Genomic DNA, 25,756 nt, shown 5'->3' with positions numbered 1-25,756 from the left:
ATTGTGATGTGGGGGTCTAAATGAAAACTAGAGGTACATATAGGAATTTATGACTGAAAATTTTGATGACATATTTAGAATTTTAGTGTGCACTGATACCCATGCAGGCTACAAAGAAAGGGATAGGTATGTAAAATTATTAGTTTGAAAGAAACTTCTTGTATTTAATATTCTAGTTTGAAACTTCTTTACAATGGGTACCAATACTTTTACTAAATGTAGGATAAGATGTAATGATTCGCTAAATACTTTAGAAGAAATTCTTATTATAGCAAATAATGAGAATGTAGATTTTGTTTTGCATAGTGGTGACTTATTTGATATTGCAAAACCATCGAAATCGACACTCTACAAGGTAATGAACTTATTTCGTAAATATTGTTTAGGAAATAAAAAGATCAATTTTGAGTATATGAATGAGAGGAGTGCACTTCAATATAGTGAACCTAACTGGCAGGGTGGAGATGTACGTGTAAGTATCCCTGTCTTTGCTATACATGGAAATCATGATGACCCTGGTGAAGAAGCTATGCTATCACCTTTAGATATACTTGAATCTGCTAGATTTCTGAACTACATTGGTAAGTCCAATAATTTAGAGGATATACAGGTATTTCCAACATTGATTAAAAAGGGGAGAACAAAGGTTGCAATATATGGTCTTGGAAATATTCGTGATGAAAGGCTCTATAGATCTTTTGAAAGAGATAAAGTAAAATTTATGATCCCTGATGATCTAGAAGAAAGCAGCTGGTTTTCAATACTTTTGTTTCATCAAAATCGTAAAAAAGGAAATTTTGGAGGAACGCTTTCGAAAGATTACATACCAGAATACTTTTTACCCGACTGTTTAGATTTAGTCATCTGGGGCCATGAACATGAATGCATATGTGACCCAGTTGAAGTAGATAATAAAAGTTTTTATTCAATACAACCTGGCTCATCTATAATAACGTCTCTTATACAGGCAGAGAGTATCCCTAAGCACGTTGTTTTACTAGAGGTATGTGGAAATACCTTTAAAACAATGAGTATTCCATTACTTACTCCTAGGACATTCCTGTATAAAACAATAACACTACTTCCCAATATCTGTGATGTTGAAGGCTTTTTGCGTAATAAAATAGAAAGTTTAATACTTGAAGCTGAAAATGTGACAGAAGAAAGATGGGGAGCTAGAACTAGTCATAAAAGTAAGATTTCTCATTTACTTAATGAAAATAGCATGAATAAACTACCATTAATAAGATTAAGAGTTGAGTACAGTAATGATGATCATCTTATTAATATTCAGAGATTTGGCTATCAATATATTGGGAGAATAGCAAACCCCCATGAAATTCTAACTTTTTACAAGCAAACAAGACTCAAAAGTACTTTAAAGAATGAAGTAGAAGATGATATTCCTTTGTTATTGTCCTCTAGAGTTGATATTTCTACTTCAGGCGATGAATATAGACAAATTGGAAATTTGACTTTGCTATACTTACAGAGACGTAGTGGTCTTGAAATTTTAAATGAGAGAGATCTCAATGATGCCGTATCATCTTTCGTTCACAAACAAGATAACACTGCTATTGAATCATTTATAGATAAATTTACCACTAGTATTTATGAATTTGGATATGAAAAATTGAGGAATTCTAGTCCAGAAGAAGCTGTAAAATTTTGGAAGTTATCTCAGAACCATAAAGAGCAGAATAAAGAGAGATGTAAGGACTTACTCTCTCAAAATGATACTGATGAATCTTTAGAGGTGAATGAAATACAAGATGAACTAGAAAATGCATTTGCAACTGTAAATTATAATTTCAAGAAACAAAGAAGGTATCCTAGTTATGATACAGAAAGGAAATCAAGAAGGACAAATTCAAAATAGTAGAAAAATATTGGATAAGCTGTGGTAAAATATTGTATAAAGATTGATACTAAATCAGAATGAATTGAATAGACTTTTTGAATTTTTTTTGTCCAAATTTAGTATCTGAAATTTTGAATATACTAGAAGCTCAGCCAATTCTAATCAATCGAATGTACTTATCAAAAGTCTTCTTCCAATTACTCCTTTCTTCTCTGTTTTTAAATTGGAAACTAAGTACATCCTTGTTCTTCATATTAATTTCCAAATTTTGCTCTGTTCCACTACTAAACTCTACACTTTCAATATCATTTAAATTTACTGATCCTAAAGGAGGACCTCTTGACTCTATATCTTCTACATTGACTGACGTTTTGTACCACTCTAGTTGAGAACCATCACTTGATAATGTCACAGTGACAGATACATTAAAGAAACTAAGATACATAAGCTTAGCTGTTTTAGTCAATTTTTTACGATATTCAAGTATTTGTTCGCTTAGTATATTTTTACTTGTGGTGTCCTCCTCATACTCATCTTCACTTGATGTTTCCTGTATATCCGGACTTTTAGAAGGTTTTATGTCATTAGATATTTCAATACTTGGTTTTTTGTGGACTCCTTTACTGTTAGAGCTTGAGTTAACAACTGCGACAGGAATATCTGCAGTATTAGTCCCTCCTATAGTTCTTATATGTAAACCAGATGAACTCTTATGCTAAAAATAAAATGAAAAATTAAGGTTTAGAATAAAAAAACAATTAATAGGTTTCATTATTATAAAAATTCTTTAAGTACACAAGCTGATTCTGTTGTAGCTAACATCTTTATGTTTTCTCACCTACCTGACCATCTTTTAAAGGCTTAATTAGCGGACCATCGGGTCTACGTTTTCCCCAACGTTCGAAACAACTTGTAGTATTACCCATTTTATTGATTATTTTCTGATTTGTTACTGTAGAACAAGAGAACAAAGTTCAAGATTTCAAAATTGCATGTAGTTTTGGGACAATATAGGCGCCAAGACCAAACGGTTATCTACGTATACAAAGGTATCGGATTACATCAGCTAAACTATCTTCTTTAAAAAAGAAAAATATATAAGAAGAAGTATAAATAAATAAATAGCAGTAAAAAACTAACCTTACTAAAATTTCTAACTAGTGTTTTAAGTTTTGTGCTATAATAAAATATGTATGTACCACTTGTTTATAAAATAAATGTAAATGTGCGCTTCTTAAAAAAGTACCTCTAACTCTAATACGCAATTTAAATACAAAATTAAAGCAGTTGATAAATATTTAGACGTGTATTAGTATAAATGAAAAATAATATAATAGAAGTGCAATTTTGTGAAAGTATTGCGAAGTGTAAAGAATCTCTTATTCAATATCGCAATTAAAAACTTGATTCTAGATATTCGTTTAAATCTTCACTAAAAGAAATCTATATATAGCTTAACAAGACAAAAATATTACCTGTTTATCACTTTCCTGGTATAAAAAAGCTTATTATCTATATTCATATATACTAGATTAGAATATATCAAAGGGATCTAATTAAAAAAATCAGGTGTAATTCTCTTAAATAACCTAACTAATCTATTAATTCATGAGCAAGTCCTGCAAGCCTAAATTTAGTAGTGTAAGGTCTTCTAGGACTTTTTGAACTGTTTGAAGGTATAATATCATAAATAACAATGCACCCTAAGCTATAAGAAATATTTTGAAGACTTTTAAAAACTTCGTTTTCATTATTCTTATCTGAAGTTACAAGTAATAATGAGTTCTTCAGCTTCCCATAAAAGATATTTAAACTTTCTGGAAGCCCCTTATTAGCACTTATAAAGCTTTCCACAGAATTATAAAGACGATTTAAGGGTATTTGAATAAAGCTAAATGGCATATATGTAAGTCCACCACATCCATCATGGCTGCAAATACCACTAGCATCTCTTACAAGAAAATTCTTCTGCTCAATGTTAGAGTCACTATGGCTCCTTATGTTATCTAGCCCCAATGCATAAGAACTGTGCTGATCAGTGCACTTACATAATTTTGGTAAATATAAAGGGCAATCTTTACATGACCATTCAAAGTATACCATTGAAGAAGATGAAGTATCATCATTAAAAAATAGAAGATCAGTATTAAGAGGACTTAGAGGAGAAATGCCACCCTCAACATATTTTTTATCTGTTGATTTTTCAATTAAACTTCTTATATCAGATGGTTGAATTACTGCATCCTTCTCTTTCTTGACCATTAATCTTACTCTATTACCTCCAAAAATATCTAGTCTCCTAGGCATTCCACCCTCAGTGGTGCGTCTTCTTCTTTTACATATGCGATTTCGTAAATCTTTTAGCATTAATTCAATATCATAAACTTCAGGTTCTACCATTTCTTCGTTACACAATGTTAGTTTAGATTGTAAATCAGTCGACTATCTAGTAGGCGCGTAATATTATATTGCATTACATCTGGATTACAGAGTACCAAAGAAGCTCATCTTTACTTTTAAAAGTAGTTATATCTACTTTTAAGGAATTAGTGGAGACTTAATGTAAATTATTTATCCATCTCTACTATATATATTAGAATTGACACTTCTCTTTAATTTCATATTAAACACAAACTTAGTTTAAAGTGAGTTTTTTAATTATACGTACAATTGTTTACTTCAGTTTAGTATCAACAAACAATAGCTATCCTGCATTAATGTTTGTTTTATTGTGCGTTTATTAAGGAATTGTAATTCTAGATATATTGAGGCTAAACTATTTCTGAATTTTGGGTAAACCAGCTTTAGCGAGCCATAACTAATAAGTGGAACAAATTGCAATTACTTTTTTTTTATCAACAATTCTTTTATATTCAATGGTAAATGGAAAGTTCTTCAAACTTCTATTACTTTTGGACTCTTATAGTTTTGTTCAATCAACTGGTGATTATATAGAAAATCTTTTTGAGAGTATATCAGAACTTTGTGCAGATATTATTCAATCGAATAATCTATCTAGTATACACATACTACTTAATAAACTCTTCAGAGATTTGAGTCTAAACTTCAGTAATAGCTATCCAGATATTAATACTGATATTACAACAAAATTGGATAACAAGAGAGCCAAAATAGAACAAAACCATGAAAATGACAATATCAGCATTATATATATATCTCAAATTATACCTAATCTACTTTCTAAAATACAAACCGAATACTCTGACGATTACAAGAAACGGGTATTAGCTTTACTAATTGCGATTGATATATCCTATCTTCTACTTATCAATAGACCAATAAGATATCAAGAATTAAATTATAAGATAAACCATATGGAATTAAGGGAAATATTTTACCATTTTATTTCAGATTACAGCACTTGGACTAAAATTAAACAAAAGATTATTTTGAAGGCTTCAATTGATAACTGTGAATACTGCTTAACTCCACCCTTCGAGTACTACATTGCAAACCTAATTATGTTGTTTTTAAGATTTGAATCATACCCAAATAGAATGAATTATCTTAATAATGATTGGTTTTCAGTACTTTTGAAATTATTTTCTCAAACTGAACACCAAGCTGAAGTTGGGTCTTGTGTTAGCTACACTTGTGTTGACATTTGTCTTGTTGAAATCTCGCGTATTTTATCAAACTACGAGAATAATGAAACATCTAATGAACAAATATTCTCTTTAATTAAGTATTTAATGAATCAAGTTTATAACTTTGGTCAAAGAACTGTCAAACAACAAATATATTCTTTACTAACCCTTGTTAATTTGTCCAAAACTGCAATCAAATTATTATCTATACTGGATACTCTACTGATATATATTATTAAAAGAAATGATATAAATGATTCAAATAATTTAGGTCTATTACTCTTGGCTTTTATACTTGGGAATTTGCATAAATGGTTCAAACTTTTACACTTAATATTGCCAAAATTTGAAAACAGAGCTATCCTAAATACAAATCTATTGTATAAAATTAACGAAGTAATAGGGTTGAAATTACTGGGAATACCTTTATATAAGAATTTAGGTGTATTGTCTATATCTAAATTAGACCATGTTCTAGCAGATACAAATGGAAATACCAATCAAAATGAAACAATATCCTATATTGAGTTTATGTTATCTTCAGCGTGTCCTATAGAAATCACACAAAAGTTATTTGTTACTATTCCTTGTATATTAAATTTAAATTTAGAATTATGTCACAAAATTCTCAATTTTCTGAACTTTAATGAAACTAGTAACTGGTCATTGCTATTTCCTCTTGTCTGTGAATGCTGCTGCACTATGAACTTTTTGAAATATCAGGAACAAATTCAACTCATTAATCATATTGTTCAGGTTTTAGAAAAAAAGATATCAAATATTGATGTAGATAAATCAATCTCAAACAGCAGAGAATATACTGAAGTCTTTTCTTCTGTTGTACCTCTTACTAGTTTGGCATATTTACTACTTCTGGATATTCACTACACAATCAATAATCCAGAATTATTTCAAAGTGGATTTTTCACAAGTTCATATTTAAGGTGGACTACAAACGATATTCATAGTCTAACATTTTTTACTGCCTATAGCTTATCTGATTACATATCTAATATTTTGAATTTAAATAGACTCACTATTGATAATTGGATGATACCAGCTATTTTTCATCTTCTAAAAGCTTTATTTGATCTATTTAGTAATTTTAAAAAGCACAAGTTTTTAAAACCAATGAAGAATAGAAATTCCTTTAATAAAAATATAAGATGTATCAGTACATTGTTGAAAAAACATGAAATGTCTCAAAGGCAAATTAGGTCCTTAATATGTTTCTCAAAAATTGTAGAAAATTCCCCAGATAATATAAGAAGAGCTATCTATGAGAAGACACTGAAATCAAATTTAGATAACATGAAAAAGTTTTTTGAAGATCTTGTAAAATTGGAGTTGCAGAAATGCGATCAGAGAATTATGAAGGATACTAATTCTGAAATTCCGGTTTATCCGGAAATTTCGATATATTACATGAAATCTCTACTTTTGAATTCTCCTTTTAGCTTTCTAGAATACTCTTTGGAGTATATTAATAAACTTGTAATAAGTTGGATAGGATATATTAAAGAAGCTACTCATAATACAATTTCAGTAGCACCAGAAGCTAATAAAGGCAATACTATACTTGAGGAATTGAAGTTCAATACTAAGGCTTTCTTAGCAACTCAGTTATGTGAATTATATACAATCATTGCAATGAGAATTCTAGTTGATACATTAGAAAGCAACTCAGTAAGCGAGGGGGAGGAAGATACTGAAATACAAGAGAATGTCATAAAATGTCCTATTAAAAACTATTTATTATCTGAGATCCAGTCTATAGGTGGAATCTTAGATGAAACTCTAAATATATACATTGAAAAGTCTACAATTTCGTGTTTTTATTCAGATATCTTTACAATGGGAATCTTTATTTTAGAAGTTTTGCTTTTTGAAATAAACTCAAGTTTTAACAGCAAAAAGAATGAAATTAATCAAAGTTTGAAATATATGAATGTTAGATATTTTAATACTTTTATTAATATACAAAATAGTCAAGAAATTCAAGAGTCTTTCCTACATAGTTCACAGTCAAATATTCCATATATAGAAATTTTTGAGATTTTACGTCATGGGATTATAGGGACCAAACAAGTAATAAAATTAAATGATATTGTCAGCTCATTTCAAAAACTCATCAAAAGTTCTAATTTATTGTAACTAATAATAAGATTTATTCACAATCTGTCCAGTACACAACAATTGGAAAAGTAGCCTCCATTGCCTCTTTCTGAATAGTCCAAAGAGTTTGTTGAAATTCTTCTTTATCAGTATTAATATTGGAAAGTCTATAATCGCTCTCATTTAGATAAAGTTGCCTTTTTTTAATAAGACTTTTCGTTAGATTGTGATATTCTTGGAAACCCTTAGCTTCAAGCCTTCTGCAATATTCAAGTTTTGTAACAGTTAATCTCCAAATAGTTAGGAGTTGGGTCCACTCAGTTTTGAGATGCTCTAGTTGTTTTATAACTTCTAACAGTTGCTCTTCATAGTACTTATTGGTACACTTGTCAAATCTATCAGAATATAGAACTAATTCTAGTAGCGAGGTCTTAACAGTTAAAGGAAGCTCTTCCTGTTCAATAAAGAAAGTTACTTCCTGTGTCCTACTAACTATAACGACCTTTTGAAATTTTGAATTATATTTCTGATTGAACATACAGTGAAAATCAGATACAGGAGTGTCATTTGACATTAATTCAAAAATACCTTCCTTTGTAATGAGCTTAACTCTTGGGACATGACTCTTTAAAGTGTTACATAATTCAGTGGCATATATATAACGTTGGATATGATATTTTGTCAATTGACTTACATGAAAAATTATGTCACTTTCACCACTGTGCTTATCTTTTATTATTATAAAGCAGCCTCCTCCTGTAATAATAAAGTTTTTCTTGCCACTAGAATATTCAAAACTAAAATCACCACTTTTTGAGATGTGAATACTACCTGAACTTGTTAAAAATGTCTGAGGACCCAATATACCTCGTGTATCTAAAAGACTGATTGATTTTTTCTGCAATGGGAGAAATGAAGAAGCATGATCTGTGTTAGAATCTGATATCCAGATATTGGGACTATTATTAATAGCAGTTAACTGATTTCTACTTCGTATTTTCTTTAAATCATATAGTCTATATGTTGGAGTTGAATATAACAATGGGGATAAATTAATATCTTTACTGCAGTCATTAGTGTTTAATCCATACCTGCTTCCTTCACTGTTTACTCTGCTTAATTTTGAATTTGGAGTATTTACTATTTTTGTCTCATCAACTTCATTAAATGTTTCATAAATTTGATCATGATTATTTATCAAATTTATATATATATCAGGAATGATAGTCTTTGGTATTGTATTAGTAATAGATCCACTAAATTTTCCATCTTCACCTCCAAAATTAGGTGTAATTCTTGGTGAATCCCATAAATCCTCTACTTCTAAAACATTAGATCTATTTACCTTATAAGAATAATCCAAACTTGAAGATACAATATCAGTATTTATTATGCAATTCTTATGTTTATATATATATCTCTTAGGTAACTTCAGTAGCAAGTGGGAATTGTCGATATTTTTTATTTTGGTCAAATCAGGATTCAGATTATATAATCCAGTGTTATTCATGATATATGAACAAATCTATACATAGTAGAAGTATATAAATAGAATATTGGAACTGATTAAGTGCCCACATGCATGTTCTATCAAAATTCAATTACTTTATACAACTTTGCTTGCCTACCTACCTGAATTTCAAAGTTTGGCGGGTATATACCGCTCTTTAATATTTAGGCGGCTATTGGCGGTTTAGTATAAAGGGTGCAGCTGTACCTTTTAGATTAACCCTGTGTCGTTAATCTAATAATCTTTGCATGCAGTTCTTCAGCCTAAAATATTTAACAAAAATATATAATGAGAACTTCTAGCTCTAATGAGGCTCCAATAGGAGAGCGTTTTATCGTATCACCTCGTATATCAGCCCAAGATAACAAAATTGGTCGAATAATGCTGAGTATCCTGCCCGTAATATATGTCTTGATCATTATACTTTCCTTGTACTGCATTTATACTATTTACCATTTGGTTCCACTAATTTTATATAATCCGAAAGTAGGAATACCAGAAGTAGTAATCTTTAATACACTAGCTTGTATGGTATTGATATGCTTTGGTCTAAGTATAGCTACACCTCCAGGTGGTGTTCCAGACGATCCAAAATGGAAATTTACAAGTAATGAGATTAATACTACAAATAGTATACCATATAATCTAAAAGAAATAAAGAGTACGGGGGAAAGACGCTATTGTAAATGGTGCGCAAAATATAAACCTGATAGGACTCACCATTGTAGGGTTTGTCGCACTTGCATATTAAAAATGGACCACCACTGCCCTTGGATATATAACTGTGTGGGTTGGAAGAATCACAAATATCTCTTATTATTAATTTTATATTCTTTATTAACCAGTTTATTTCTCACTTGTACTCTTGCACCAACACTAAGCCATACTATAAAGTCTAGTATTGTGAAATTTGGGGACATTGTTGCTTTGCTTTTAGCAGAAGTTTTAGCTGCATTTTTATCTGTATTATTACTATGCTTCTTTATATTTCACATGTGGCTAGTTCTTAACGGAATGACAACCATTGAGTTCTGTGAAAAGTCACATTCTAATTCAGCTACTAGGCAATGGTACAAGGGTCACTACAATTCGTTTACAGAAGTATTTGGGGAAAATCCACTTTTGTGGTTTCTACCAATTAATAATGTAAAGGGAGATGGGACAAATTTTGATAGTAATGAAGAAGACGTTGATACAACTTCCATTATTGTGAGTGATCTTATTCAAGAAAGTATAGATAAGAATAAACCTAGCTCAGGTGATGAAAGAAGCTATTTACTTAAGAATCAGCAAGATCCAGAAAGGACAAGTCCAGTTCTATAAAAAAGTGGAAAACTTGATACTACTTATCAAGGATTTCATCAGTAATATTATTAAGAGCTAGAAAATTTATTGACTAGTTAAGTGAAATCTGAAATATTTAGCAATATTAAAGCAATTCCTAAAGCTTTCAAACAATATAGTATTAATAGTTGACTTATTTAGCTCACATCAAAGTATATTATCTTCTTTGTGATAACTCTACAAAAAATTAGCCGCCTAGACGCTTATTTTTGTGTAATGTTTGTGTAATTTAGTAGTAGCTAAGCTCAAGGTAAGAAATCTTTCCAAGAAAAAAAGAAATTACAATTTTTAAATATACTAAGGTAAATTTGCTGACAGGGGGTAAGAATTTGAGGTCATTAGTACTTCAGCTATGGGGTAAGTATTTATACATCTGTATTTGTAGTAACCTTACATTTACTTGAACATATTTTGCATATCCCTTAGAAATCAAACATCCATTTTGTCGGATCAAGAGCAGCGTGATTTAGTACAAGCCGCAAGTTTTACAAGACGTGATATAATGCGGATATATGGTTGCTTTAAAGCTTTAGATACGAACCAAAATGGAGAGCTAGATCCACATGAGCTTTTTGATATGCCTGAAATTGCAGATAATCCCTTGGTTAAACGTGTAATTTCTATCTTTGATACGAATGAAGATGGAAAGGTTTCATTTGTGGAGTTTGTTATAGGACTAGCGCGATTAATGGCTGGTAGTGACCCTGAGCAGAAAATGAAGTTTGCTTTCGACATATATGATGTAAATAAAGATGGCTGGATATCTAATGGTGAGCTATTTAAAGTAATGAAGATGATGGTGGGGGATAATTTAGAAGATATACAGGTAAGTTTAAATTTATGTATGCTATAAGCTCTACTACTATGAAACTGATACTTAACTGTATTGAATTTGCTCTCCATTCTTCTAGCTTCAACAGCTTGTAGATCGTTGTATTATTCAGGCTGACAAAGATGGAGATGGTTTAATCTCTTATGATGAATTCCGTGAAGTTGTGGCTCATTTAGATGTCAGTGGGAAATTAAATTTAGAGCTTCAATTCCAGTAGTACATTAATGCATGGTACTTAAAGCGGTCATCATCTTTGCCTCTGCCCCTCACTATTAAGTAGCATGGAATAAAAGAATAAATGCCAATTAGAAATTATGAGAAATATAATAAATAACTGAAGATATTTGTTATTACATTATATATTAAAATTATAGTTTGAAATATTTGCATAGTAATATTCGGAAAGTTTTGATATTATATATCCACTAATCAATGCTTAAGAAATTAAAGGTTTTATATACTCGCCATAAAACCCAGAAATCAAAGGTATGGCATGATGGAATGGTAACAATATTTGATACAAATGGTATATATAAAGTGTCACTGTATAAGTGTACAGAGGACTGTCATAAGGGAGATTTAATAGAGGCATACAACAGTAGGCAGTCATTGGACAATATAATGGGTTCATTGAATTTTCAAGGATATCTGGTAGAGCTGAATGATGAAAATTGTCAATATCATCGCAATATATCTAATTTTGATGTTCTAGTTGGTGTAGATAAAGTAGTTGATAGATCTGCTTCGGCTATTAATCATTCATCAAAACATGGTAATTTGCATAGGACCTTATTAACAAAATTTAAGTGTCCCAATATCACTTCTAAAGTTGATAAGTCTAAAAATAAAGATTTGGAAAGTAATGCGATATCTAATAACAGCAATTTAGTGAAAAGAGATATTAGGAAGATACAAACTAATGTCTTCAGGGAACTTGTAGGATATAAGCAATATCTAAAAACTCTCAGCATAATGAATATGGATGTATTTAAGGAGTGATTGAATAATAGAAGAGAAATAGACTAATTGAGCTGAATATTTAATACAATATTATGCTTTAATAAAAATAAATGTAGTAAATTTGTCTACTTGAAGTTTCATGTTTATGTTATAGGTGTTCTACTATATATACCATAAACTTTTTATTAATGGTTAGATATTTCGAACCTAATTGCTTGTTTATCTCTTTCATCTTCTTGGGCTGTATCGTAGAGTTGCTTCTCCCACAATATTGCATAATTTCTCTTATTTTCCATGAGTTGACTATGTGTCCCTATCTCAGCGACCTGTCCATTCTCCATGTATATTATTATATTTGAGTCCTTTACAGTTGAAAGCCTATGCGCAATTATCATCATAGTCAAGGGTTGCTTTGTAAGCTCTTCAATTAATTTACTTACATAAAAGTCATCTTTATAATTCGTTTGTTCAAAAAAGTCGCGGGAATTGAGTTTATCTGCAGTATTTATAGTTTTTAAACCTCGTTTATAAATACTATTTATAGTATCAATAACCTCATTTTGAGTATGTAAATCTAGAGAGCTTGTAGGCTCATCTAGGATCCAAATTGGTGATTTACGTAGGAATAGACGGGCTAAACCTATTCTCTGACGCTCTCCACCTGAAAGCTTACTTCCTCTTTCTCCCACAATTGTTTGATATTGGTCGTGCTTTTGAAGAATATTGTCGTGGATTCTTGCCAATTTACATGCAGCCATAATTTCATTATCTGAAGCTTCTATATTTGCAATTCTTAAGTTGTCCATAATTGAGCAATTTAAAAGTAGATTTTCTTGAGGAACAATAGAAAAGAGTCTTCTAAAATCATGTAGATTATATTCTTGTAGTTCCTTATTAAAATATAGTATGCGACCTTGGCTTGGATCATAGATTCTATAGAAAAGACGCGATAAAGTAGATTTCCCACAACCTGACGGTCCTACAATACCAATTTTCCCACCAAGAGGAATAGAAAATGATACATCACATAAAGTAGGTTTTAAAGTTAGAAAAGAGTTAGTATTGATAGATCCTTCATATTTTGAACTTTCAAGGGGATATGAAAACCAGACATTTTCTAATTTGAGCATCTTGCTTGTATCTGTACCACTGTCTTGGGTTACAGGATAGATTGGCTTCATATACTTATGACTAATTAATTTTACAGGTTGCTTGAAAAACTCGTTGAGCCTGTTGAGGTCTATCACAGTTAGCTTGGTTTCCCTGTACATCATACCAATAAAATTTAGAGGAATTGCTAATTGGAAAAGTAGAGAAGTAACAAGAACTATGGAACCCATAGGAATACTCCCAGCCAAAATTTTACCAGTTGTTAGTAACATTGTAGATATAAGACCTCCAGTAAAGATAAGATTCTGACCAAAGTTTAATAGTGCTAACGATGTTTGAACTTTAATGTTAGATTTCATATATTTTTCTTGGTATTGGTTGTATAAATTGAAAGCATACTCTTCTGCATTAAGATATTTTAATATCTCTGCATTCATCAATGTATCTTGGAATAAGCCATTAGAGTTCTGTTCAGCCTGATTCATTTCCTTCCTAAATAAAGTTCTTTGAGCTGTTATTTTACGTGTGAATTCCATATAACCTAGCATTGTAGCCAGTGTTATAAAAGCGATATCCCATCCAACTCTATAGAATAACAAGCTTAATACCAATATAAATTCAGCCGATGTTGGTATAATTTGAAATAGCATAATATTTAGTAGTTGGGATACAGATTTGAAACCTCTTGATACTATTGTCAATAGTTCCCCCGACTTTTGACTTTGAATAAAGTCTAAATTGCAATTATTATGAAAGTGGTGAAATGCTTGAAGAGAAACATCACGACATGCTGATTGGCTTACTATAGAGAATAGAGCATTACGAAGTTCGTTAAACCCAGAGGATGAAATCCTAGCTATACCATATGAAGCAATGAGCAATAACAAAGTTTGTGATGGCTCTAGAAATAAATAATTAAGTGAGCAAAGAGGAGAGTTATTGGATAACGATGGAAACACATTTTTAGTATGTCCCATAGAATCAATTAGTTTTGCCAATATAATTGGAGCTTGTACTGTAGCTACTTTTGCAAGAGCTAAGCTTGCAGTTGCAAAAACAACTCTTAGTCTAAAATATTTATTTTTTGGCCAGATGAATGCTGACACATATTCAAAAGCATCCGCCTCATTCTTTTTTAAAATCTTACTTTTTTTTAGAAATTTTATAAATTTACTTCGAATATCTTTGTTATAGTGCTTAATGTGGGCAATTTGCATATAATCAAAGTCATGTTTAGCCACTTTGCTACAATACTTATGAGTTTCGTCATAAAATCTCATTGTATTTAGTTCTTTATAAGGAATTTTTGTATCTATAACTGGTATTTCCCATTTTATAATTCTAGTTACCTTAGTTAAATACTGAGGACTTATTCTCAAGTTTCTTAATAAGGATATATTCCCTGTCAGATTAATTTTGTTCCAAATCATTACTATGGTTGAGCTATTAATAAGCTTTCCAATTTAGGGAATAGTAAGTAATAACTAGTAATATAAAATATTATATATAAATTTATAGGGTAATACCTTCACTTGAATATCAAAAGTCCATTTTAATTTCTTTTAAACTAGCTGTGATACTTATTAGCATAAACTGTGGAAGTTACAAGTGACTTTTTTCTATAGCGGGAAATGCAAAATCAATTAATTGTTAAATACTTCATTCAATGTCTTTACTTCTTAACGAAGTAAATGAAACGAAATTGCAGAGAATAAACAATATGTTTTGTGGATTCCTAGACAATAACCTATTTCCTACTTCATATATTTAAACATGTATTTGTTGCTCCTTTCGTGGAGCTCGGAAGCTATACATTAGATATAGCGCCTTTACTAATATTTACTTCTTGAATCAATAAATAAAATAATACAATACTATGACCCAATATTGTTGTTCTCAATAAAGAGCCGTAAGTACATTGCAGAATTAAATATATAAGTGAAATTTACCCCGAAGGTGTTATAATAGAGTTTCTACGTTATCTACTTGCAATAGAGAAGGCGGTAAGACACTCTAAATAAATTACAGGACAAGATTTAGCTACTAGAAAATTTAAATAGTAGTAGTTTGCACCTATGTAATTATTTTTTGAATTAAGTAAATGGGTTTAAATAATGGCACTTTCACTTTTAAGGAAGGTGAATGAAAAAGTTTTGAACTCTGTATCATTATTGGATGCATCATTGGACGTGGATTATATAGTGAGTGGCCTAAGGAGTAGTTTGAATAATGGTGAACATAAGCGTATTGAAGAAGGTATAATATCTCTAATGGAATTTAGTAAGAGGAATCTGAATGCACTATTAATGCAAAGAGAATGGATTGAATGTGCCTGCAATATAGTAATATGGAGCAGTAAGAACCAAAATGAATATTTATTTAGCCTATGTTTGGAACTACTTAGAATAGTAACAAGCATGGTTGAAGATAGGCTGATTAGTAAGGCTGGGTATTATTATTGCTGCAATATTGTAGAATGTAGACAAGTTGACTATAAAAGAGCTCAGAAGGAAGATAATACGATGATGTTGATAAATGATATTTTGAAATATAGTAATGGGGGCGTAATTTTCGTTGACTCACTAAGAATTTTAAGTATGAATGAGAAACATAATTTGAATAATGATGATTGTAATATGTACAGCCACTACGATGTGTTAAAAATACTGTATATACTACAGATAAGTAGAAATGCTGATAATTTACTTGAATTAAACTTATTGAGTAATAGTGAAATACTTGGTACTACTTTAGAACTGTTAAATAAAGGGTTGAATTCTCATGGATACTTTTTATCAAGTGCATTAGAATTAACTGTAGCTTTGACGTTGAATAACCATTCTGAAATACAAAAGATAATTACGTTTCAAGGATTAGTAGATTTGATTTACAATATATTAGCAGAAGAAATGGGAAGTTTAATTAGGGACAAAAATCTCGAGATAAATAGTAATGGTAAAATTCACAAGTTCGGTAGTGTGAAGGACTTCTGCAATTATAGAACTTTAAAAGAGGAAGAACTTGATTATGAATCTCCAGAGGTTTTGTCTCAGTGTATAGAATGCCTTTATCACATTTTTCAAAACTCAAGTTGTATCAAATACATGATTGAAACTGAAGGTTATAAAGTTATGCTGAATATATTGATAGATTTACTTGGATTATGTCTATATTTATGTGAACAATGGACATTTTATAATGAACAAACCAAAAGTAGACCTATAAAAGATGAGCTTACTTCCGAAAATAGCTATAATAAAAAGGCTTGTATGTTTCAATGTTTTAAAATAAATGAATTGGAACATAATATAAAGCATGTGTCTTGGATTTGTACTACATTAAAGATCTTGAAAATAAACAGGGAGTTTTTGTCACATGATCATTCTAAAAAGATATCTAGTTTTCTATTTGAAACATATTTAACTGAAATTCTTTTTACAGTACTCGGAAATCCAGATAATCTACACTTCAATATCTCTTATGAGGCTATAGAAATCTTGGAAACACTTGGATTTAGTAATGAAGAGAGTAAAAACAGCAAAAAAGATCAAATTTATTTTGTAGATAAAAATATATACTATAGTATTGACAAATTTAGTCACTGCCTAGAGTGGTGTACCCTTCAGAGTTTCACAGGTGTATCTCCGTATGTGTGGTATGGATACAGAGATATATTTGAGAAATTTCTTCCATCCATTAATTATATTTTTGGAAATGAAGCACAAAAGGTGCAAACAGAAGAGAAAAATAAATTGAAGGATTTAATAAGCAGATATTCACATCAAATGGAAAGTAGTCTTTTGGATTGGCTTGGAACAAGTATAATGAGCCCTTACAACATAATACCAAACTTAAAATCTGCTCAAACAGATTGGGGTTCGAGTAATCGGGATGATTGGTTTATCATGAACCTTCTTCCACTTTTATTTAATAGGTCAGAGAGCTTCAACTTAAACTACCTAGCTAATCAATCAAATGAAATGTTCTTTGACTTCGTTCACTGCGTGTTTTGGTTTCCAATGGTGGAGTTTTGTCGTTTACATTCAACACTAAATTTGAATTTTTTAAATACTGAGTTAGATTATCAAGATTCTCCAAATCACCAAATATTAAGCACAATTACTTTATCTCTAAGTGAACCTTTAGATCAGAGGCTTTTAGCTTGCATACTTCATTATAGGATTTGGAGAACCTTCCAAATTTTACAATTGATAGTATTATATTCTCCAAATTCACTCAACAGTTTATCTGTAGTAACTATTGAAGATATTGTAAATAAAGCTTGGAGCCTTGGAAAAGGTGAAGATGTTCAAACTCGTATATTGGACTCTAAGATGGATCATAAGGCTTTTAATTTTAATAATGAAGATGCAGACGTACAATTTGAGCATCCTCTAAAATATTATCTCTTTTACATACTGAAAACTTCCACTGAAGAAGTTGCAACTCTTCTTAACAAAGAAAACAGCTATTTAGACTATTCACTATCCATGGAAACTATGTTTAAATTTAGCAGTATATCTTCTTGTATTGCTGCATTGCAGGTAATATTTGTGCTTTTATATCAAGAAAGTAAAGGGAGATTAGTAGATTTTAGATGCAAAGATAACATTTATATTATTTCGAATTCAATATCTAAGCTTCTGAAGTTTACTTCTCTAGATAACTTTAAAAGAAGAAATCGAGTTGATCTTATTATTTTGTTTGATTTAGCTAATGTGTTGGTTGTTTTAATAAATGTTTGTAATGGCTATCCTATTCATGAAGATACAAGGGTTAAACTTTCAGATATATCAAAGCGTTTGCAAAGTATAGAGTATAAATCTTCTTTAGAAACATTTAATTCAATTATAATACCAGAATATACACAGATTCTTATAACTAAGTTTATTGATGAGGTTTTAATTCGAGACTTAAGTGTGAGTTATTTCTCTACAAGCTCTACAAGTGACAACTATCGCAAGTGCCTGAAACATGTTGGCACAAACAATAATACAAATGTCGAGAATTTTCTTATAAATGACAATAGTTCAAAGAATTCAATTGACATTTCTCATCCTAAATCTGGTTTTGCAAATTTTGATTCAAATATTGAAAACCAATATGATTGTATAGAGTGCACAAAGCTGAAGGAGCAAATATTTGCAGAGCGGAGATACTTCAGAAATTTGCTGAAGAATAAGCAAGATGAAGTTGAAGCATTAATAGTTGCTTATAAAATCGCTGAGAAAGAAGCTAAGGAACGTGGGAAATTAATAAGAGAAATAGGTATATCATATTGTGAAGTCAGTCCATTCCCTATTGAGAACTTGGATGACCCTACTACGAAGAATATCAACGAAGAACTATTTAGAGAAAATCAGAACTTGATGGAAATCATTGGAATTCTACAAAGAGAGATCCCACAAGTTAGACAATATATAGAAGACAATATACTTATTTCAAGAAATAAAGATTTAAATAAAGTCTTAAACTCCATCGATAGTCCTAATTTTGCAGAGGTAATTGGTCAAGTAATTATAGATTAAGAGGTATTGCAAATGATCTATAATTCCCAAACTAGTACTATTTATCCTTTAGGTATATAGTTTCACTCCCCCCAAATGCTGCGTCTAAAGAAAGTTTGGATTCGCAACATTTAAGTATATCCTCTTCTATCGAATTCCTACAAATAAGTTTAAAGATAGAGACATCCTTACTTTGTCCCAAACGATGAACACGATCTTCAGCTTGTCTTTCAATTTGAGGATTATAGTCAATGTCCATCATTATTACTGTAGAAGCAGCAGTCAAATTTAGTCCCTGACCAGCTGCCTTAGTAGACAAAAGGAATATGAGGGTAGATGAAGATGTCTGAAACTGTTCAACAAGTTTTTGTCTTGTATCTATAGGTGTAGTACCATCAAGTCGAATATAAAAATCTGTCTTATCTCCAAATTTCAATTTTATATATTCCTCAACTATATCCAGAAGCATTGTATGATGACAAAATACAAGACATTTCTCCCTTCTGATCACTTTCTTTTCAATAATTTGATGCATCTTTATAAGTTTACAGCTATCACCTAGCACCAATTCATCTTTAATTAAGTATTTATCAAAAAAATTCGTGTTGCTGTTTTGTGAATTCTCAAGTGCTAATTGATGTATTTCATAGTCACAGAGTTGTTTTATATGTTGCTCAACCCTACTTCGGGGATACTCCTTATAACCTTGAATATTTTCGTTCAAATATGAAATTAAGTCATCAATTTCTTCCTTCTTAAAATGACCTTGATGTAGAAGTGGATGGTTACATATCCTCCTAAGTCTGAATATTATTGAGTTAACATACTTAGGATCATATGAAGATGAAGCAAGAAGTAAGTTTCCATCAATATTTAGTTCTTTTGAACTACTACTTTCTATCTTTGGATGACATCTCCCCACATGTATTTGATCTAGTAAAGAGTTTTTAGTTTTATTATAATCGTTCAAATCTATATCTTCATGATTATTACCCATTGTATAGACATTCTTCGTGACTTTCTTTTCAATCTCTAAAGACAAATATTTCAAAAATTCTAGTTGATTTGTGTCTTTAATCTGTTCATTATTGACATTTATAGAAGCATTAGCAAATTGAGATTGATATTGCTGTAGCTGTTTCTCTGTCAAATCACAAAACTCAATGTAGACTGTTTTCTTAGGCAAAAGTGAAAGTACATCCTGCTTTGTTCGTCTTAGTACAAATGGTGAAATAATTTCCTGCAAAAAGAGAATTTCAGAAGAATTCGTTATACCTACAGGAGTATCCAAAGATTCACTAATTAAATTGGGAACTTTAGAAGTATCTTGATATTCCTTATATCTTAATAATCTCCTTTTGTATGACTTAATTGCATCGCTAAGGATGTCTTGACTAAAAAATTTTGGCATTAAAAATGCCAGGAGATTTTCTAACTCAGAGACTGAATTTGAAATAGGTGTACCTGTGAGTAAAAGTCTTCTATCTGCTCTTATCTTTGTATTCATAAATTTATAACGTTGAGAAGATGGATTTTTAATGTTATGAGCTTCATCTACTATTAGATATGAGAACTCACAATGTTTAAAAAATAAGCTCACATCTGTCTTGTTTGTAAGCACCTGAAAAGTTGTGATAATCACATTGACGTTGTGCTCATCATATAATTCTAATAGTCTGTTAGCTAAATATTTTCTTTCTTTTTGAGATCCATGATACTTCTCAAATCGTAATTTTGGAGACCATGTTTTTAATTCTCTAGCCCAATTGTCCAATAATGAAGCCGGACAGCATATTATAACTGGTTTAACCATACCTATGCTCTTAAATAAGTACTGCAGCAGTACGCAAGCCTGAGCAGTTTTTCCCAAACCCATCTCATCAGCTAGTATTCCATTATAATTATTCTTATGTAGAGAAAGTAGCCACATTATACCAATGACCTGATATTCCTTCAAATTTTCCAACAGCTCACTCTCCTCAGTAGCAATGTATGTCCATAGTTCCTTTTTCTTAATATATTCATTTGTCCTCGTTATGCTACATCTACCATTAGATATTTTGGCTTCTATATCTTCTTTAAATTCATCATTTTCACTACCTCCCAAAAAGTCAATTATTGCACTTTTCATTTGCTTAGCTATACTTAAACAGTTCTCTAACGCTTGATCTTCTTCAATATGAGTACCAATAACTTCTTCATCACTAGATTGACTTTCTTTAATAATCAGTTCATTACTTTCAGCTATAAAAGATTGTTGATTATTCAAATATTCCTTTGTAGATAAAGTCACATTGGAATCATTCTGGTGTTTGAGATCCTTATCTAGACTTGATTTTTCTGGAGAATCACGTACACTCTTTAGTCTCCTTCTCCTTATTATTTTCCTAGTAAGTGTCGAATCAGAGTCACTTCTAGTTGGACTTTCCAAGTAATTATGTTTAAAGTTAATCGAACTACCAAATATAAGAGATTCAGTGTTGGGATCTCTATTACTAGTTTCAAAGTCGTTCTCTTCATCTGAACTAGTATAAACTAACATATTTCCTTTAATAAATCTCTTACGCCTCTTAAAGTTTGCATTTACTCTATCTGAAGAGTATGGCACCAGTGATATCACCATAGTTGCACTATTCTTCCTAGTTAATTAGTCAAGCTTTACAAATTCTATAAATATAATATTATTTAAAAAAAATCTATTTGGCAAGCCACCATGCCAAAATATAAACTATCTATAACTTCTCAAAGTTTTCTTTGCTAGACAAGAAACCTCTCTGTTTAGCAACCTTTCTTATAACTTTAAAATTACTGGCTGATAACTTACCCGCACTACAGTACCTTCGCCCTTTTGCAGAATTCCAGCTAAAGTAAATGTGGGGAGTATATGAGCGGCTTGATTGTACCTATAAAGTATGGTACTTAATACAATGAAATTTATGAGCGCTTTGTTATCAAAAAATAACTTCATAGTCTTGCAAACTCATTGATTGTTTTCTTTATGCGGCAATTAACTGTAGTTAGTAATCCAGTAGTCAATTATATTTCAGCTAAATAGAGGCAATAACGTTATACAGTTACACACACTATTTGTAAGATCATATCATTGAAATGATTACCTTAAAATTAAAGATAACTTAGTTCTAGTCAAGATCTTTAGAATTTTAAGCTTTATGATTCAATTCACTGCATTTCAAGTAAGTGATCAATCATACTAATATCCTGACATAATTTAACCTCTAAAGTTAGCAAGTGTATAACCTTACTTAGTTGTCACAGTAATATACATTTATTTTAATACAAAATATCAACTAAATTGCTAGTATTTATTGTTGAGTTGAGCTATTAGAATATAGGTTCATTAACTTGCGAACATCTACATCAAAGTTCCTTGATTCAATAGCCTTATAGAACTTCTCTAAACCATCATGTGCATTACTCCAAGAGCTATTTTTTTGAATAGAGTTGAGTTCATTTTGAATAATCTTCTCACTAAGAGGTTTATAAGGAACAAAGGGTTGCATAGACACCTTTAACTCTTTTTGGTGACCAACCAATATAGAAGAAAGGTATCCTATTGGTAAAAACTCAATATCTTCACTTTTCAAATTCATCTGTATTATATCTTGTGCCACTTTCAATACATTGTACGGTAGTAAAGCAGCTGCAGTGAGGTTAATTGGAAAAGGCGGTTAGTATAGAGAACTAAATATTGAGTATGATTTTGTTTGTAAACAAGTATAAAGTTAATTCTCCCATTTCGAAACATTTTCACTAGTCCCCTCTTTCAATGATAGAGTATCGAATAAGAGAGTTCGTTCTATTTCCATTGAGTGTTCGCTAGCTAGTTGCTGCAAAAGAGACTCAATATCATCTTGAATATTCTCTTTACTTTCTTTAGTTGCGGATGAATTTGCAGTAGCTCTAGACTGTTTGGTATCAATTTCATCAAGTAAATAGCTAATTTGTTGTATTTTCTCTATACTAGTACCTATAATAACTCTATTATCTGATAAATCTTTCTGTAATGTTGAAACAGCATCTAGTACTTTTTTAGATATTGTTTCGGTCCTTGAAACTTTTTCCAGTCTTGAGCAAATTTCATCTAGTTTTGAAGACATTAAGAGATAATCGGTACGTTCCTTTTGCATTCTAATTGCATTTTCAGCATGAATCCTATATAAGATATAAAAAGTAGGAGTCATAGTTACCTTTTAAAAAGTAATAAATTTATTTTTATTGCAAAAGCTTACTTCGCTATTTCAGTATCTCCTGATAACATGGCAAACTTTGCTTTATTTCTTTCAGACTTGGATAAATCATTTCTATTACGAGAGAGCCGCTGTAGTTCCCTTACTTTTAATTTTATATCAAATATAGAATCTTCAATTGTTAATTTCGCTCCCATTGATATATCTAAAGCAAGATTATTTAAGATGCAGTGAAAATTCAAAAGGGAAGAAAACCTTTAAGGTGGAAAAAGTTAACAAGATAAGCATACAAGCGGGATTATATGATTTTTCTTTTTTTTCTTTTTTTTTTTTTTAGTAAAGTAATATAAACAAATATTAATTATCTAATTAATCCACGATTTCTAAGAATCTGTTGAATAGCTAAGATCTTTGCCTTTTCTTCACTAGTCCATTGAGTAACGTGGTCTGGTTGTATAGATGCAAGAGCTTGCACTAGGGCTGGATTTGGATTATTCATTATTTCCTCAATAAGTGCAGATACGTCATTTGATGTTCCACTAATTGCTACTGAAATATGGTTTCCTCTTTCACTTAAAACTTGCTGCCTTATAGTATTAGCCTTGCTTAGCTGTTCTGGTGTTAAGGGAACAAAAGGCTCATTAACCATGCCAACTATGTACTGCGCATGTAGTAATGCATAGCAAAATTGTGGATTTTCAAGTAAGATACACCTTGCAGTATCTGGATTCTGTATAATTAGCTTCTGCATATGACCTAATAAGTAATATAATTGTCCAATAGTCATGCTTTGTACTATCTGGATAATTTCTGCAGATAACCCATCAAGAGAAGTGTTGGGACTTTGGGCTAAGGATATAACTGATGTGTCTTCTTGAGACTTCTGATTATGATTATTTGGTGGTATTATAATTTGATTATGCATATTGTCAGTACTTTGAGTATTGGAAGATAGAATGCCAGATACACCTTGTATTCCAGGTGGATTGGTTACCACACCTGATGAACTAGTAGGTATAGGGGCATTAGATGTGACTAAATGGTTATATCTACTCCTCATATCAGGACTAGTCCAATCTACTCTTATTGCCCTTCCACGAAGTTCATATCCATTTAAATTCTTTATAGCCATTATACAGGTTTCTATATCGCGGTATTCACAGAATGAGAACCCACGACTCAAACCAGTATCTTTGTCATACACTATCCTTATGGATAGTACGGGACCTACAGCACTCATAACTTCTCTAAGCTCATCTTCAGTAGCATCAAATGCCACATTCCCAACTATAAAAATATACATTTGAAGTACAAGTAGGAATTATTATCATTTATCTACTACTCTGAAATAAGCATTTTTATCACTACATTTCTATTTTAAACTTACCCCAAACTTGAGTCCCACCTGAAGAATGCATTAAGTTTCCTTTATAGTATATTCACGGAGTATATCTGCGAATCCCTAAATTTTATTTGTATTAAACTTTATTTTAGTTAGCATCAGTTATATTCTTCAGATAGCAGTAATAAAATAGCGCCATGTCACAGGGAAAAACTTGCAGAAGAGTATCTAGTTGCATTATACATACTGGAAATAATTCTCATAATAAGCAGAAATATCAGGAAACAAGTGCATAATAAATTTGTAAGTACATTAGTCTTTGATAACAGTAATGCAGCTACATCACATATTGCACATGAAATAAACTAAACATCTTTATTAGTAATATATATTGTAAGACACCCACTTGACTACTCACACCTGGTATTTTCAGAAAGTGAAATTAAGATATTGAAGAAAGTATCTAGTTTTTGTTTAGATAGTGGCAAAACTTTGTTGAAACTGTTAAAGTGTAAAAGCTAATTTTCAGAAGTCGATGAGTTAGGTATAAGTATTGAGCAAGACAGTACCAAAGGTACAGTGAAAATTCTGGTCAACAATGGACTAGTAGGGATTATAAGCCAAGATAACTACAAGCAAACAGTTTTATCTAATGATAACTGATTTGATTTATTGAGTATGTTAAGAGCCGATAAATCAAAATATACAATTAAAGAAGCTAGTTCTTATTACTACAAAATATTGATGAAACAATGAGTACCTTAAGAGTTAGTTTTAAGAGTGCTCAGAATAATTATATAAGTTTTAGTATTTATATTAAAGTTAAAATAAGGAAGCCCTTTAAACCAAATAGGCTAGTTTGTACATGGTCTTTCTTCGACTAACAAACTTACAAGCAAAATCAAATCGAAATAATTACTTGAAAGTCAGTATGACTGATTCTATAAGGGTAGCTATAAACTAGAAACTATATTCGAAGTGTAATATAGATAAAAATTTAATTACTGTAATAGAAATGTGTAATCATATATTGCAAATAAGGAAGAGTGTCATAGATATACTTCATTATATTGAAGTACTTTACTATATTTGTAGTCGGTGGAATATTAACGAAATAATTTCAAATCAAAATATTTTTAGAAATACCTTTAATATATATAATTTGAATAATATTAAGATCAGCAATGAAAAATCTGCTGAGGTATCCAAGATATTTGTATATTTCCACTCCATTGGACTTACTACTTTATCTCATTGAATTATAAGATAATAGTTAACAATTACGAAGTATTAATTGAGGCTATTAACTTAGTAACTTATAGGAATGAATTTAATGATATTTTTAATTTGTACTATTTA

The 25,756-nt window shown here is 30.7% G+C and overlaps 14 protein-coding genes across 14 annotated transcripts, besides 8 other annotated features; 6 read left to right on the top strand and 8 right to left on the bottom strand.

Moving 5' to 3' along the window:
• Nucleotides 1-49: 49 nt before the first annotated feature.
• CMU_036160 (serine/threonine protein phosphatase, putative) lies at nt 50-1,879 on the top strand (the record flags this gene model as incomplete). The annotated part of the gene is made up of 2 exons (XM_002141756.1): nt 50-126; nt 223-1,879. 2 exons carry the CDS (start codon nt 50-52, stop codon nt 1,877-1,879), a joined length of 1,734 nt encoding a protein of 577 aa, XP_002141792.1.
• Nucleotides 1,880-2,009: 130 nt separating this feature from the next.
• Nucleotides 2,010-2,787, bottom strand: CMU_036150 (uncharacterized protein; the record flags this gene model as incomplete). The annotated part of the gene is made up of 2 exons (XM_002141755.1): nt 2,010-2,576; nt 2,704-2,787. 2 exons carry the CDS (start codon nt 2,785-2,787, stop codon nt 2,010-2,012), a joined length of 651 nt encoding a protein of 216 aa, XP_002141791.1.
• Nucleotides 2,788-3,454: 667 nt separating this feature from the next.
• CMU_036140 (uncharacterized protein) lies at nt 3,455-4,261 on the bottom strand (the record flags this gene model as incomplete). The annotated part of the gene is made up of 1 exon (XM_002141754.1): nt 3,455-4,261. One exon carries the CDS (start codon nt 4,259-4,261, stop codon nt 3,455-3,457), a length of 807 nt encoding a protein of 268 aa, XP_002141790.1.
• Nucleotides 4,262-4,737: 476 nt separating this feature from the next.
• On the top strand, nt 4,738-7,623 carry CMU_036130 (uncharacterized protein; the record flags this gene model as incomplete). Its single annotated transcript, XM_002141753.1, has 1 exon — nt 4,738-7,623. The coding sequence occupies one exon, from the start codon at nt 4,738-4,740 to the stop codon at nt 7,621-7,623; it is 2,886 nt and encodes a 961-aa protein (XP_002141789.1).
• A 13-nt stretch (nt 7,624-7,636) lies between these two features.
• CMU_036120 (uncharacterized protein) lies at nt 7,637-9,094 on the bottom strand (the record flags this gene model as incomplete). The annotated part of the gene is made up of 1 exon (XM_002141752.1): nt 7,637-9,094. One exon carries the CDS (start codon nt 9,092-9,094, stop codon nt 7,637-7,639), a length of 1,458 nt encoding a protein of 485 aa, XP_002141788.1.
• Nucleotides 9,095-9,382: 288 nt separating this feature from the next.
• Nucleotides 9,383-10,417, top strand: CMU_036110 (DHHC zinc finger domain-containing protein; the record flags this gene model as incomplete). Its single annotated transcript, XM_002141751.1, has 1 exon — nt 9,383-10,417. The coding sequence occupies one exon, from the start codon at nt 9,383-9,385 to the stop codon at nt 10,415-10,417; it is 1,035 nt and encodes a 344-aa protein (XP_002141787.1).
• Nucleotides 9,908-9,935: a sequence feature (AT_rich).
• Nucleotides 10,418-10,790: 373 nt separating the features above from the next.
• Nucleotides 10,791-11,487, top strand: CMU_036100 (calcineurin subunit B, putative; the record flags this gene model as incomplete). Its single annotated transcript, XM_002141750.1, has 3 exons — nt 10,791-10,795; nt 10,865-11,264; nt 11,350-11,487. 3 exons carry the CDS (start codon nt 10,791-10,793, stop codon nt 11,485-11,487), a joined length of 543 nt encoding a protein of 180 aa, XP_002141786.1.
• Nucleotides 11,488-11,702: 215 nt separating this feature from the next.
• Nucleotides 11,703-12,269, top strand: CMU_036090 (uncharacterized protein; the record flags this gene model as incomplete). The annotated part of the gene is made up of 1 exon (XM_002141749.1): nt 11,703-12,269. One exon carries the CDS (start codon nt 11,703-11,705, stop codon nt 12,267-12,269), a length of 567 nt encoding a protein of 188 aa, XP_002141785.1.
• Nucleotides 12,270-12,415: 146 nt separating this feature from the next.
• Nucleotides 12,416-14,770, bottom strand: CMU_036080 (ATP-binding cassette sub-family B member 7, putative; the record flags this gene model as incomplete). The annotated part of the gene is made up of 1 exon (XM_002141748.1): nt 12,416-14,770. The coding sequence occupies one exon, from the start codon at nt 14,768-14,770 to the stop codon at nt 12,416-12,418; it is 2,355 nt and encodes a 784-aa protein (XP_002141784.1).
• Nucleotides 14,472-14,513: a sequence feature (AT_rich).
• A 58-nt stretch (nt 14,771-14,828) lies between the features above and the next one.
• Nucleotides 14,829-14,857: a sequence feature (AT_rich).
• Nucleotides 14,858-15,454: 597 nt separating this feature from the next.
• CMU_036070 (uncharacterized protein) lies at nt 15,455-18,868 on the top strand (the record flags this gene model as incomplete). Its single annotated transcript, XM_002141747.1, has 1 exon — nt 15,455-18,868. The coding sequence occupies one exon, from the start codon at nt 15,455-15,457 to the stop codon at nt 18,866-18,868; it is 3,414 nt and encodes a 1,137-aa protein (XP_002141783.1).
• Nucleotides 18,869-18,905: 37 nt separating this feature from the next.
• On the bottom strand, nt 18,906-21,470 carry CMU_036060 (SNF2/RAD54 helicase family protein; the record flags this gene model as incomplete). The annotated part of the gene is made up of 1 exon (XM_002141746.1): nt 18,906-21,470. The coding sequence occupies one exon, from the start codon at nt 21,468-21,470 to the stop codon at nt 18,906-18,908; it is 2,565 nt and encodes an 854-aa protein (XP_002141782.1).
• A 45-nt stretch (nt 21,471-21,515) lies between these two features.
• Nucleotides 21,516-21,543: a sequence feature (AT_rich).
• A 627-nt stretch (nt 21,544-22,170) lies between these two features.
• Nucleotides 22,171-22,458, bottom strand: CMU_036050 (uncharacterized protein; the record flags this gene model as incomplete). The annotated part of the gene is made up of 1 exon (XM_002141745.1): nt 22,171-22,458. One exon carries the CDS (start codon nt 22,456-22,458, stop codon nt 22,171-22,173), a length of 288 nt encoding a protein of 95 aa, XP_002141781.1.
• A 132-nt stretch (nt 22,459-22,590) lies between these two features.
• Nucleotides 22,591-23,252, bottom strand: CMU_036040 (uncharacterized protein; the record flags this gene model as incomplete). Its single annotated transcript, XM_002141744.1, has 2 exons — nt 22,591-23,020; nt 23,098-23,252. The coding sequence occupies 2 exons, from the start codon at nt 23,250-23,252 to the stop codon at nt 22,591-22,593; spliced, it is 585 nt and encodes a 194-aa protein (XP_002141780.1).
• Nucleotides 23,057-23,085: a sequence feature (AT_rich).
• Nucleotides 23,253-23,361: 109 nt separating the features above from the next.
• Nucleotides 23,362-23,390: a microsatellite.
• A 26-nt stretch (nt 23,391-23,416) lies between these two features.
• On the bottom strand, nt 23,417-24,358 carry CMU_036030 (RNA recognition motif. family protein; the record flags this gene model as incomplete). Its single annotated transcript, XM_002141743.1, has 1 exon — nt 23,417-24,358. The coding sequence occupies one exon, from the start codon at nt 24,356-24,358 to the stop codon at nt 23,417-23,419; it is 942 nt and encodes a 313-aa protein (XP_002141779.1).
• Nucleotides 24,359-25,185: 827 nt separating this feature from the next.
• Nucleotides 25,186-25,228: a sequence feature (AT_rich).
• Nucleotides 25,229-25,544: 316 nt separating this feature from the next.
• Nucleotides 25,545-25,573: a sequence feature (AT_rich).
• Between the last annotated feature and the right edge of the window lie 183 nt (nt 25,574-25,756).

This window comes from Cryptosporidium muris, genomic scaffold, assembly GCF_000006515.1.
Source record: "Cryptosporidium muris RN66 scf_1106632373425 genomic scaffold, whole genome shotgun sequence".
Taxonomy (NCBI): domain Eukaryota; phylum Apicomplexa; class Conoidasida; order Eucoccidiorida; family Cryptosporidiidae; genus Cryptosporidium; species Cryptosporidium muris.
This window is presented reverse-complemented; position numbering and strand designations above follow the sequence as displayed.